A 14,709-nucleotide genomic window follows, 5' to 3' on the forward strand; every position below is an offset into this window, starting at 1 on the left:
AGAGAGAGAGAGAGAGAGAGAGAGAGAGAGAGAGAATGTGCTGCCACAAAGGTGGGGGTAATGGAGAGGCAGGAGGGATACTGAGAACATTGGTGGTGGAGAATGGGCACTGGTGGAGGGATGGGTACTTGATCACTGTATGACTGAAACGTAGTCACTAAAGTTTGTAAGTCTGTAACTGTATCTCATAGTGATTCATTCAAAAAAAGTATCCTGAGTCTTAAAAAAGAGGAAATTCTTAAAATGTGCTAAAAAATTCCTTGAAATGAACAACAATAAAGACAAAAATGTCAAAATATCATCTAAATATCAGAAAAGAAGCAGTAAGAGGGAAGTTCATAGCAATTTAGACTTACATCTGGAAAGTAAAGCTCAAATTAATCACCTAACCTCCAAACCTCAGACAAGAACAAATGAATCCCAAAGTAGAAGAAAATAAAAAACAGAACAGAAATCTGTGACATGTTATTTCCTCCATCCAATTGGAAACTCACATTTATATAAAATGATATTTAAAGCTTCTTTAAACCAAGCTGCCAGTGCTACTCTATATTCCATATGCAAAGATCTGTACTATGAAAAATGTGAAGATTAGAAAAAGTCCCAAGCCCTTAAGTACCTCATAATTTTAAGGGATATATGGAATACAGATACGATAAAGACAAAATGTATTTGAAGCAAACATAGATTCACATAAGCACTAATTATAGTAATTATTCAAAAATGAAATTTCTAAAAACATTAACAATGACTGTAAGATGAATTATTCTAAACAAACCTGATGTGGATTCTGATTTGGTCTTGGCCTCCGTGCTGAGTTCTGCCACCAAAGGTACTGAGTTTTTCAGATCATTAGTTGTTTTAGCAGATATTTCCGTTTCAGTGGAGTTTTCTAGCTGTGTACCAAAAGGATGTTTCTTTCATAAGTATCTTATAAAAATGATAAAAAAAATCCTACAAAATTAGAGCATGTAAAAATATTTTTGTTTCATCTCATTTCATTCTCTCCTTTACTTCTAATACTCCCATTATCAGCTAATACCCATCAAAATGAAATTCTCATTTTGGTCCACTGAAACTGTACCTTGGTTTTGGCTTTAGGTTCAAGAAGAGAATCACTGGTGTATTTTTTTGTCCACAATGATTGAACTGCTTCATAAATTTGCTGGCTTGTAGCATATGCCCTTTTTCCAGTTACCTAATTCAAAAAAAGTGAGTCAATAATATGTATTTTTAAAATAGTAACACATTAACCAGCATTTAAAATTGAAAACATTTCACAAATACTTAAAAGTACATCAGCTCTTCTGTATGAATATCTAGGTCAGAACCAACGTTAGAGATAAAATAACATCTAAAGTTTTATTTTTTAAATGTTATATAAAATTACTTGCCTCATATAAAAACTAAAAATACCACAATGGTGCTTGGTCCCAGTAATATATGTGCTAATCACAGCTGTTCACAGTTGCCTTTACTCCCACAAAAAGAAAATATCACACATGTCAATTAATAAAGGGTTTGCTAAAAAAATCATAAAGGTCACATAAAGGTGCTGGAGATTAAATCTCAAAATAGTAAAAAATGAGTAGTGTTTAAACAAAACTAAGTACTAAGTGTATATCTGTATATCTTATGAAAAGTTAAATGAGATTGTAGCGTATAATCTATTTTCTAATATTTTCTAATATTTTGAACACCTCTCAGTATGGCCTATATTCCCCATAAAAATATAAACAGCCAACACTCCTCATTCATGTTTTAAATTTTTGCATTTTACTCAAACCACAGCTGGAATATATAACAAGACGATATTTTGAAGCAGATCACATTTAAATAAACTCTACTTATATATTTTTATATTTTATTGTTTTTTAATTGATCGAGGCACTATGAGCTGGAGCAATAGCACAGTGGGTAGGGCGTTTGCCTTGCATGCGGCCAATCCGGGTTCGATTCCTCCGCCCTTCTCGGAGAGCCCAGCAAGCGACCGAGAGTATCCCGCCCGCACAGCAGAGCCTGGCAAACTCCTCGTGGCATAGTCGATATGCCAAAAACAGTAACAACAAGTTTCACAATGGAGATGTTACTAGTGCCCACTCAAGCAAATCGATGAACAATGGGAGGACAGTGCTACAGTGCTATACTAATTCTGTTATATTAATGTAATTATAGACTACATATGTAATGCATATACAGTATAAAATAATTTTATAATTATCTTAAACATTCTAAAATTTAATTATAATATTGATGTTTTACCATTGTGCTTAGTGTTTAAATTTTATCATAAGTATGCATAGGAATAACAAGGTATGGAGAGTTCAGGACTATTTATAACCATAGTTATATGTTATATGTTATATATATGTTATATATTTATAACCATAGTTATATGTTATATATATGCTATATATACATATATATAACATAGTTATATGTTATATATATGCTCACATAGGCATCTGTGAGCATCTTGGAACATACACTGAGAATAAGGAGGAACAATGGTAGTAATACACCAAGAGTGAATACTAATGTATACAGAGGTGTGTGGGTAATAATGTGTCAGAGTAACCTGACTGTTAACAAATGTACCATTGTAGAAGGAAAGGTGATGTTGATAACAGAGAAAGCTATGCATATTTGATGGCAGGGGGTATGGGGGACATCTCTGCATCTTTTTAATATTACTGTAAATTGAAAAACGCTCTGATGAGATCTGAAAAAAAAGTACATCTTAATTTTCTCAGGACAGTTCAACACTGGTGATAAAATGCTGCTCTACTGGGGACCACCAGGGCCACCCCACTGATGCTCAGTGTTAGATTAATCCCTTGAGATTCCTTGGAGATTATAAAAATGAAAAAAATATAGCTAGGATTTAGTAACAAAGAGAAAAGACAAAAGACACCCAAACGAGCTTTATTAAGCAAGAATGATATTTTGTACCCAAGAGAACCTCATCTAGCATGCTGCATCTCCAACTGGACCCACCCTAGGAGTGATCTGACAGTTTGATGGTCACAAACACCTGGGGTTATCTCCAGTTGTCATTGGAGGTCATAGTGCTAGGGATCAAATCCATGCTTCACACATTCTACCACCTGAGCTATCTCCCCAGCTCTGGTATTTTCTTGATGACCAAAGGTATGTACCACTTGTCTTCACTTGAAATTCATAAATATTTGATGATTTACCTATTTGTATCTTTTGCATGTGGGATCGAGGGATGTAATTCAGTGGTAGAGTATGCATGTATAATGCCTGTATAATGCTTTGCATGTATAATGCCTGTATTCAACCCTCAGCACCTCACATGAAAATATTAGTTTACTACTGAGTTGAAGATGATTTCATATATTTTGATATAAATCTGTCAAATGTATTGTAAATATTACTTCCAATTCATATTTTGGGGGGAGCAAGATTTTTTTGATATCTCACTATTTTTTTAATCACCATGATAGACCATTACAAAGCTGTTCATGATTGGGGTTTCAGTCATATAACCTTCTGGTGGAGTCTGGCCCAGGGCATGGTGGCGGTTTGGCTTGTGGGAACAAGCAACAGTTTGTGGTTCTGCTTGAGTGGGCACCAGGCAAACCTGCCCAGTCCCTCCAACCTACTCAGGTCTGTTCAGCCTTGCACAGGTCTGAGATTAACTGCAGGGTTTTTTTTTTATCTCTTTCATGATTTGCTCGAGCGGGCCCAGTAACGTCTGCATTGGAGACTTTGTTGTTACTGTGTCTGGCATATCGAATACTCTCGGTAGCTTGCTGGGCTCTCCGAGAGGGGTGGAGGAATCGAACTCGGGTCGGCCATGTTGGCCGCGTATAAGGCAAACGCCCTACCCGCTGTGCTATCGCTCCATGATGGATTTGTGGGTCTCTGGATAAGGCCGATAAATGAGCTTGTATTACTGAGCTGGTGGTGGTTTTTGGGCATGGTTCCCACATACCTAACTTTTGGTGGTTTAATTTCTTGCAGAACTTGGTTCTGAATTGTTGAAGTCAGGCCAGAGGCAAAGCAGCAATTTGGGAGTTGTAAGGAAGGCCACCGACACCATCAGGCTACTGATGCGCTCACTACCCCCTCCTCCAGTCTCTGTGTCCAGGTTGACCCACTGGTGGTGAAGACCAGGACCAAAGCCAGGGCTGCTACACTTCACAGCTTGGGCACTGTGACTGGGCTGTAGCCACCAGTCTGGCAGAATCCGCCCATCCTATATCTCCAGACAGCTGGTGCTCAGAGAGGTTTTCCTCCATCATATGCTGTGGGCAGCACTGGTGAAGCGGGTTGGTCCAAGGGAGAAATGGTGGTAGGGAAATGACATGGGCGGTAAACGTTGCCTGAGCAGTCTCCCATGGTGGGAACCTGGGTGCCTGGTAAACTCCAGGACCTGCGGCAGTGTCAAGTTGGATCTGAAGAACCCTGTTCATTCAGGCTAAGCTTCGGCCTCCATGGTGGCCAGCTGCCCACAGAACTGAGGGTGCGGGAGCTCCAGTAGCTCTCGCACGGGTGCTAGGACCAACCCACTTCACCAGTGCTGCCCACAGCATATGATGGAGGAAAACCTCCCTGAGCACCACCATCCTCAGGAGTCTCACTCTGGCCTGTTCTGTTGCGGGCGCCAGTTCGCTTCCACTGAATGGCACGCTTTTTGAGAGAAAATATTTCAAGGGCACTTTCAGCCATTCATGCAGAAATTTTATGACCCCATCAGCCCCACTGTTCTGACCGCTGAGAGCTGCTGCCACTCTGCCAGCTCTTGCATCTGATGCTGTGCTGCCACTTCTCTCCCGAACTAGGAGGAGCAGGATTTTTCATTTCAACAGTCCAGTTTATTAGATCTTTTATGGTTCATGCTTTTTGAGCACTCAAAAATCAAAGTCTATTGTAAAGTCACAAATATTTTCTCTAGCACTATTTTCTAGATTTGTTGTTTTAGATTTTACAGTTTTAGGTCCATGATTCATTTCATGGAAATGTTTCCCATGTTGTGAGGTAACAAGTGATGTTCATTTCTCCTCCATAAAGATATTCAGTTGCTGGGGCCAGAGAAACAGTATAAGAGAAAGGCATTTGCAATGCATGTGGCTGACCCTGGTTTGATCCCCAGAAGTGTATATATTTTCAATTTTTATTTGTTAAACACCATGAGGCACAGTTGTAGACTTACAAATTTTTGTGCTTGGGTTTCAGTTATACTATGATCGAGTACCCATCCCTCCACCAGTGCCCCTTCTCCACCACCACTGATCGCAGTATCCCTCTCACCCCCCATCACCCCCATCCCACCCTGCCTCTGTGGCAGGGCATTCCCTTTTGTTCTCTCTCTCCTTTTGGGTGTTGTGGTTTGCAAGAGAGGCAATGAGTGGCAATCATGTTTGGTCTATGGACTATTTTAAGCATCCTTCTCCCATCCTGAGAGGATCCTCCCAACACCCTTTATTTGGTGCTCCCTTCTCTATCTGAGCTGCCTTTTCCCCTAGCATGTGTGGCTGGCCTCCAAGCCATGGATTAAACCTCCTGGTACCTATCTTGGCTATTTTTGGGTGTTAGTCTCCTATTTTGTTACTTTATGTTACCCAGATGAATGCAATCTTTCTATGTCTGTCCCTTTCTTTCTGACTCATTAGTAGAGATCACCATTTAAGAAAAAAAAATCAAACTATTTGTATAAAATCTTTTTCCTCCCATCAGTGTAACCTTTTACTAATAGTTGTGTGAATATTCTTCCTGAGGTTTTCATCTACATATACATTTAATATATACACACACAGCATTTCACTTTATTTTTTTTTACACACAAAGCATTTTAAGCTAAATAAAATGCTGACAAAAATTGATTAAAAAAAGACATATGTACTATATATGCACTGACATGGACATAAGTTTATAATGAACAACAGAACTGGTAGGATTGGGATGGAGGGATGGGGGGTGGGAGGGATACTGGGATCAGTGGTGGTGGAGAATGGGTACTGGTGGAGGGATGAGTATTTTATCACTGTATAACTGAAACCCAAGCACAAAAATTTGTAAATCTACAACTGTACCTCATGGTGATTCATTAATAAAAATCTAAAAAAAGAGCAAAATTTAATATAAAATTTAGTATACATAATAAATATATAGCACTGAAAAAAATATAAAAAATTTGAAAAAAAAGATTAGAAATAGATCATATACTACATCTCAATTATGTTCTAAATTTATACTTAAAATATGTATATTTTATATTGGGGCTGGAGTGATAGTACAGTGGGTAGGGCATTTGCCTTGCATACAGTCAACCCGGGTCCGATTCCCAGCATCGTATATTGTCCCTCGAGCACTGCCAGGAGTAATTCCTGAGTGCAAAGCCAGGAATAACCCTTGAGCATTGCCAGTTGTGACCCAAAAAGCCAAAAAAAAGTACATATTGTTTTACATTTAAACATTAATGCTAAAAAAACTAATACTAATACATTATACATACTGTTTTGATAGTTTCTTTTCCCATCGATGGACATATATACAGTATGGTTTGACAAATCCCTTATTAGTGGGTATGCATATTTTTAAATTTTTATGTGAATATGGACAACTATGAGGAAGATGTGATTAGTACCTTTCAACATACTCCTGGGAACATATATCCTTGTGATATTTCCTTATGACATCCTGCATGTTATGTAACTGAATTAAGAAGTATATGGTTTGAATTTTGAATATTGGCACACTGTCTCTAGAAGTGAATGATACACTGCACTAAGAGTACACCATGCTAATTTTCCTACCACATTTATCAGCAGCAGTATTATGAATCTTAAATCCTTGTGAAATTTTGTTGATATAATTTAGTATATTTCATAAGTCATTTATGTTTCTTACTGTGGACTGCTTGCTCATGCTTTCATTTTCTTAGCAAATGTTCATCTTTATCATGATAATCGGTAAAAGTCTACATATTTTAACAAATACACAACTATTATTACATATTTCATGAATAATCCAACTTTCTATATACACTAATCTAAAATGCTGCTTTTACAATCCCTACCTGAACTCAAGCATTGTATACAAAGAAACACACAATGACTTTCCTTTAGGACACACTCTTTTGCTTTACTGGTCACTTTTATCATCTATGCTGTAACTAAAGAAAGTTAACAAAAAATACATTGTTTGAATGAACGTTCTCAATCCAGAAATTTCAAAAGACAATAATTATGACTATATGTTTTAAAACATATACCACACTCCAATACCAAACCTTTTTTCAAAAAGCAAGAGAAAAATATTAAACAAGATGTTAAATATAGTTCAAATATGCATTTTAGTCAAGTTTTTTAGTTTAAAAAATAGGTCTTAAAGGCAGGAGAAATAAGTACAGTGGGTAAGGCACTTGTGTTGCAACAGCTGACTTGGATTCACCATCTAGTACCCCTTGTAGTACCCGGAACTCCGCCAGGAGTGATTCCTGAGCAAGAGACAGGAATAATCCCTAAGCACCACAGGGTGTGGCTCAAAAACAATTGAAAATGTCTTCAAACATGAGTATGAATGGGAAAAAATAAAAGAAGTCATTGATATGAAAATTAAAGAGCTAAAGAGTGAAGTGGCATAACAGTAGAATGACAATATCTAAAAATTAAATAGGTGATATGAAAGATAAGATAAACAATAGTATCAACAAATTAATGGTAAGAAAACAGATAAATGAATGAGGAAACTCTAGTTTTGAGAGTGTCAAAAGCAGTAAGATCTGCACTATAAGAATTCCAGAAGGAGAAGAAAGAAGAGTGGAAGAAGGCTTTACAAAATCAGAAGGCTCTGGATTTTTTATATGTAAGTGAAATATTGCTTTTCTCTTTCCTTTATGCCATTTGCATATTTTTATCTCGGGGAATATCCTTTCTGTATTAGATCCAGGAAGACAGTTAATGTTAAGTTTTTGTAACATGGGAGCATGGGATTTAATTGACTCCAAATAGTATTTACTCCTGGGCATCTGTCATATTTACTTGACTTAAGCCTCAGTTGCACTTATATTGACCTTAGTTCCTAACCCCACAAAATGTAGATCCTGCCAAGGGACTTGGATGGACTCAGGGAAAGCTATAAGCAACCCTGACTTTGAAAGGGACAGTCTAAGTGCCTTAAGAAGTATGACAAGAGCATGGTCATGGAAAAAACTGTCATGACCACAAAAGAAGTAACTGAATAAGGACTCTTGGGATTAGGGAAAACTAACCTGGCCTGAGGATTGTAGTCTAGGAAACAAAGTGAGATGTCACCAGGAAAAGCCACCCTTTAAGGTAATCTAGGGTATAGATAAACCCTATATCTTTTACAGTGTTCATATAAAATGATTAGAAATATTATTAAGAAGTAAATTTAATATGATTTTAAATGGATTGCCAGCAGAGGAAAACGGAGAAAGCAATATGCCCTTAGATGGAATTGGGTGGATCTCTTAGTAGAAATCTAGAGTGCTGGAGCCCTTAGATGATATTCTGTCCTTGGGTGGATCTCCTAGAAGTACTAACCACGAAGGAAGGGCTTTACATTTGTTCACTGTTTATGTCAATGTTCAACCACACCTATGTGTAATTGCTGCCCCCAACTCTTCACAATTTCTATATAATAACTCTGAGAGATTTTGAATACATAGCCACTGATTACCAGCCTGTGACCCGTTCCATCATCGATCATTCAGTGGAGAAGTTCATTGTCCCTGAACATACCAGGGACCCCAGTCACCACAGGACAGTGACAGCAACAGACACACATTAGATTTCTCAAGTCAAACTACAATCAAGTTAAAGAATGATAGAGCTAAATATCCAGATCATAGAGTCAACAACACTGAAATTATCAGGACCAAACTTTAATAATAAACTAAAGAAGGTGCCTATTGAGATGGCGGCTGAGTGGGCAGGGTGGAAGGAGCCTGTGAACACTGGTGGAGGGAAGATGAAATAGTGGTAAAATTGGTGATGGAGCATTGTATGTCTAAAATCCAACTAGAAATAGCTTTGTAAATCATGGTGCTTTCACAAAATAAAATTAGAAAAATAACTACAATCAAGAGAATGTTAAATGTCTTTTAGCTAGCTGTCCTTTAGTTTTCAAAAACTGCATTTATAATTAAATTAAAAAATCAAGTACCTAGGAATCAAATTTTAAAAGGAGGTTATGTTTCACACGGGGTGCCCCAGAGGGGGCGGGTGAGAGCCCTCACCACCCCAGCTCATCAGCCAAAAACTTCCATAACCCAACAGCCACCACACTCAAGGCCGCTCCCCATGCGCTTGGGCTGAGCCTCACATGTGAGTGAACATATTCCTGGACACATCATAAAACACTCCATACCCTTTCTCCATAATTACCACACATTTGATGGGGTTCATATAGTAGGCAACAAATCATAGAGGGACATATATATGCATATATACATATTTTACATATATATGCATATATACATATTTTTACACATATATATATATAAAACAAAGCTCATATCGCCCAAACTTTAACAACTTTTAGTGATATCCCATAGACTGTCTTAATGGCTCCTGCCAAAAAAGAACAATATTCACACTGTTTCCTATATCAACAAATTTTTGTAAGTATGTTCACCAGTTCTTTGTAACAGATAATACAAAATATATTATTTTGCTTGTGTTTTTGGACAGGGATTGGCGTTTGAGATGGAAGCACACTGAATTTGGTGGTGGGAAGGTGTAATGGTGGTGGGATTGGTGTTTGAATATTGAATGTAATCAAACATTGTGAACTAATGTATAAAATTAAAAAGTTTTAAAAAAAGAAAAAAGGAGGTGATAGCTTGGAGTGATAGTACTGCACGTAGGGTTTTTGCTTTTCATTCAGCTGACTTGGGTTCAATACTTAGGATTCCATATCCTTGAGCCCATCAGAGAGCTAGGAGTAGGATCTGAAGCACCTCTGGGTGTGGACCAAAAACAAACACAAAAATGGAGGTGAAAGAATCATATAAAAAACTTAAAGTCTCTGGTAAAAGAAACTGAAGACACAAGTAAACAGAGAAAAACACCGATGCCTGTGGATTGGAAGAACTAACAAAGATACTGTCTTATCTAAAGCATTGCACAGATTCAGTATAATCCCTGTAACAATGCAAATAACTTTCTTCAAAGACATAAATCAATTACTAATGAGATTTGCAGAGAACCATAAAACTCCCTGACAGCCAAAGCAGTCTTGAGAGAGAGAGAGATAATGCATAATATTGATAGAATTCAAACTATATTCTAAAGCTACAGTAATCAAAGTAATGCAGCATCAAAATAAAAGCAGACACTCAAGACTTGTGGAACATAATTCAAAAAATATATGCTCAGATACTTAAGTATATTTGAGAGGTCATATGTATAAGCTCACATCTTTGAGAGTCAACATAAGACAAAGAAGTCAAGAGCATAAAGTGAAGAGACAAAAGTCCTTTCAAGAAGTGTGCTGGGAAAACTGGGTAGGGACATGCAAAAGATAGGAACGATCATTATTTCACACCACATACAAAAGGTAACTCAGAATGGATTAAAGACTTAGATGCCAGAACAAAATTCACAAAATGCATGAAAAATATCAAAGAAAAATTCGACATGCCACTAATCTCTAAGGTGTCTACAATGTACTGACTCCACTAGCAAGAAACGAAGCAAAAAACAAAAAACCTAAATTAGAACACATCAAATAAAAAAGTTCCTTTGCTGTTTGTATGCTGCAAAACAAATGATTGTTAAACAAACAGAGCCGACTAAATTATCTGTACAACGTACCCTGACAATGGGCTAATATCCAAGATATGATAATATAATATCATTTTCACTATACCACTGGCATCCTGTTGTTCATCGATTTGCTAGAGCGGGCGCCAGTAACGTCTCCATTTGTCCTAGCCCTGAGATTTTAGCAGCCTCTCTCTACTCGTCGTTCCCAATGGTGCTGCATTAGAGGCTCTTTCAGGGTCAGAGGAATGAGACCCATTATTGTTACTGTTTTTGACATATCGAATACACCATGGGGAGCTTGCCAGGCTCTGCCATGCAGGCAGGATACTCTCAGTAGCTTGCTGGGTTCTCCGAGAGGAAGAACTAGACTATAAGAGTTGCATAGCCACAAATGTGGCCACGCACTTCAGGGAGCTTTGTTTTATAATCTCTGGATCTTGGTTGTTTGGTGGAGTACCAGAGACTGGGATCAGAGAGATGAGATTTCATAAGAAGTCACAGGGCCTGGGGCCAACCAGTCCGAATATCATCTTAAACTATAAAAATAGCTCTATCACAAAGGCCGGCAACAAGTGCTGGTGGGAATGTGGAATAAAAGCAAAACATATTCACAGCTGGCAGAAGCCTCTGTAGAAAACAGTATAGAGATTTCTGAACGTGTAAAAAAAAACCATCATATAATGCATCATTTCTACCCCTAGAGATCTACTACAAACACAGAAATATACTCATTTGAATATACATATACTTTTTTTCATTAAAACACTATTTGTAATAGTGCAAATCTAGAAACCACTCACATGTCCAATGATGGATGAATGTGTAAAGAAACTATTCGTGACAATATTGTCTGGTTTAGAATCTATAGAAAACTGTATGAAGACTAAAAAAATTAAAGAATAGAAGTTTCATGATTCATCAATTCTACTTTTTGCCATCTAACCTAACAGCAAAAAACATTATCTCAAAAAGTTACTTGAACTGCTATGCTCACTGTAAATTTATTTGCAAAAACTAATGTCAGAAAAAACCCAAGAATAAATCTCTTGGAAAAGAGCACAGAACAATGCACTATAGACATGCCTCCTGAACCCATATCGGGCTGTTTCATTTGGGGAAACCTGGAAGGGGCCAGATGAGGCTCTTCCTCATCCCAATGGAGCCAGTCCCGGCAGCCAAAAACCCACAGAACTCAACCGCTGCCATGCTCAAGGCCACACTACACATGCTCAGATAAGCATCACCCATGAGTGAATCTGCAGGAAAATCCAGGCTTGCAGAACTTTTGACTGAACATTTCAGGCTCAAGGGAATCAGGGAATGCACGACTTCCTCCATCTTCCCCTATTTCTGGAAGCTTTGCAGTCACACCCACAAGCTGCCTCTGGCATTATATAATCTCATTAATGGCCATGATCCAGAGACTCAACAATAAATCTCTTGGAAGAGAGCACAGAACAAAACCCATAGACATGCCTCCAGACCCTGTGCCAGGCTGTTTCATTCTAGGTAAATCTATTTCTGGAACACAGCATTATTTGCTGCCACGCTATACCTCATACAAATATAATTTGTATATTTGGTACATCACCGATATACCAAAAGTACACCACATTTGATGGGGTTTAAAATAGAAGTCAACCAATCTTTGGGGGAAATATATTTATAAATAGTTTATATAAAATTATTTATATTTAGGGGGAAATATATTAAATACACAAGGCTCAACCTTTAACAGCATGTTACTATCTTATATAGAAGGGCTTAATGGCTCCTGGGTGAAACACAACAATCTTCACATACTTTCCTCTAAGAAACCTTTTTAGGATCATTTTAGTAGATTATTCATAACAAGCAACACAAAATAAATGATTTAGGTTCTGCTTTGGGGGCAGGTTTTGGGGTTCAGGGTAGAAACATTCAAAATATGGTGGTGGGAAGGTGTAATGGTGGTGTGATTGGTGTTTGAATATTAAATGTAATCAAATGTTGCGAACAACTTTATAAAAATAAAATTTAAAAGAAAAAAAGAGAAAACAACCCAAGAGTACAAGAACAGTTGACTGATAAATTGTGGCATATATACACAATGGAATACTATAAAGCTACAAGAACAGATGTAATATCACAATTCACAATTCGCTTCAACATGGTTGGAATTAGAGGGTATCATGCTGAACATGGTGAGTCAAAGGAAGAATATCAAATCATCTCTCTCATACATGGCGCATAAAGAAACACAGTAAGAAAATTTAAAAGAGTCAATGATAACAGACCCCGAGTCAGCCTGTGGAACTGAGTTTGATGTGTGTGTGTGTGGGGGGGGGGGGGGGCGTGGGGGATAAAGGAGTGAGAGGGAACCCAAAGAAAATGTTGGAGGCTGGTGGGTGTGGTGTAGCAATATTGTATCCCTGAATATTATCATTATTATCATACTATAAATAACAGTACCTAAACAAAGAATAAAAAATCAGAAACATCAAAAAAAGTAGCACTGTACTGTAGCACTGTCCTCCCATTGTTCATCGATTTGCTCGAGTGGGCATCAGTAACACCTCCATTGTGAGACTTACTACTGTTTTTGGCATCTCAAGTACGTCACGGGTAGCTTGCCAGGCTCTGCCGTGCAGGAGGGATACTCTCGGTAGCTTGCTGGCCTCTCCAAGAGGGACGAGGGAATCGAACCCGTGTCGGCCACGTGCAAGGCACACACTGTGCTACCACTCCAGCCCATCAAAAAACGTATTTGTATTTGTGCATATATACATAAAGGAATACTAATGGGCTAAAATAAATGCCCAAATTTTTCATTTTGAAGGATCAGAGAGATAGTACAGTGAGTAGCGTATTTGCTTTGCATGTATTTGACCCAGATATGGCACCCCAAATGGACTTCGAGCCTGCCAGAATTTATTTCTGTAGAGCCAGAAGTAAACCATTAGTACTGCGGGTGTGGCCCCAAAACAAAACAAAAAAGGAAAAAATTACATTTTGATACAACATGGAAAGAACTAGAAGGTGCGACATTATGGAAAATATGTCAGAAAGAGAAAGGTGAATACAAGATCATCCCATTCACTTATGTCTTATAAATAAAACAAGGAAAAGTCCAGTAACAACAAAGGCTAAGATTCTACTGTAAGTACTGAAGATGTCAAAGAGGCATGGGTGGGAAGGATTACATGGAATGTGGTGGAAGGATAACTGATACATTGATGAATGTTGTTTTGTGGTAACAATGCACACCTAAAACTTACAAATATTTATATTTGGTAAATCATTTAACACACTAAAACCAATTAAAAGGTAATGAAAAAATACGAATGTGGACATGATTGTTTCTGGAAGAACAAAGTTAAATGCTTTAAAAGATACAAAACTAAATCACAAAAAATGTTATCACATTAGAAAAGGATAAAACAACTGCAATAAAATACTGGTTAAAGGGAATAAAAATATAAGTGAATTCTGTACTCATACAATTTTTAAAAAGCCATGTTTTTAAATGGTTATTTTAGTTAAATAAAATATTCTGAATAGAATAGAATAAAAGGTAAAGGCCCTCCTGTTGTTCATTGATTTGCTCTAGTGGGCCCAGCCCGGCAAGCTACCGAGAGTATCTCGCCCACATGGCAGAGCCTGGCAAGCTCCCCGTGACGTATTCGATATGCCAGACACAGTAACAACAAAGAATAGAATAAATAATATGAAAAAAATAACTATAAGAAAGATGTTACAGAATTTCAAAACAGAGACCCACAGTTGTAGAAAAGTTCAGAGAGAAAAATATACACACATATGTTAATTTGAAACACAACATTTAGATAACACATCTATAATATTTTAATTTCCTTTTTTAAGATTTTTACTATTGACCAATGATCCTGAGAATACAAAATTACAAGGCATTAATTGGCTACATGTAACGTTACATGTAAACATATGT

At 37.5% G+C, this 14,709-nt stretch overlaps 1 protein-coding gene across 3 annotated transcripts in view; it reads right to left on the minus strand.

The window, feature by feature from the left end:
* The window catches only part of APOOL (apolipoprotein O like), a 73,689-nt gene that overhangs the window by 26,219 nt on the left and 32,761 nt on the right, over nucleotides 1–14,709 (minus strand). For all 3 annotated transcript variants that reach the window (XM_056124155.1, XM_056124157.1, XM_056124156.1), the window contains 2 exons: nucleotides 1,085–1,198; nucleotides 779–896 (listed from right to left, as the gene is read on the minus strand). In XM_056124155.1, the coding sequence (XP_055980130.1) occupies nucleotides 779–896; nucleotides 1,085–1,198 (232 nt within the window). The remainder of the gene's footprint in view (nucleotides 1–778; nucleotides 897–1,084; nucleotides 1,199–14,709) is intronic.

This window comes from Sorex fumeus, unplaced genomic scaffold (genome assembly GCF_029834395.1).
Source record: "Sorex fumeus unplaced genomic scaffold, SorFum_2.1 ptg000050l, whole genome shotgun sequence".
Taxonomy (NCBI): Eukaryota; Metazoa; Chordata; class Mammalia; order Eulipotyphla; family Soricidae; genus Sorex; species Sorex fumeus.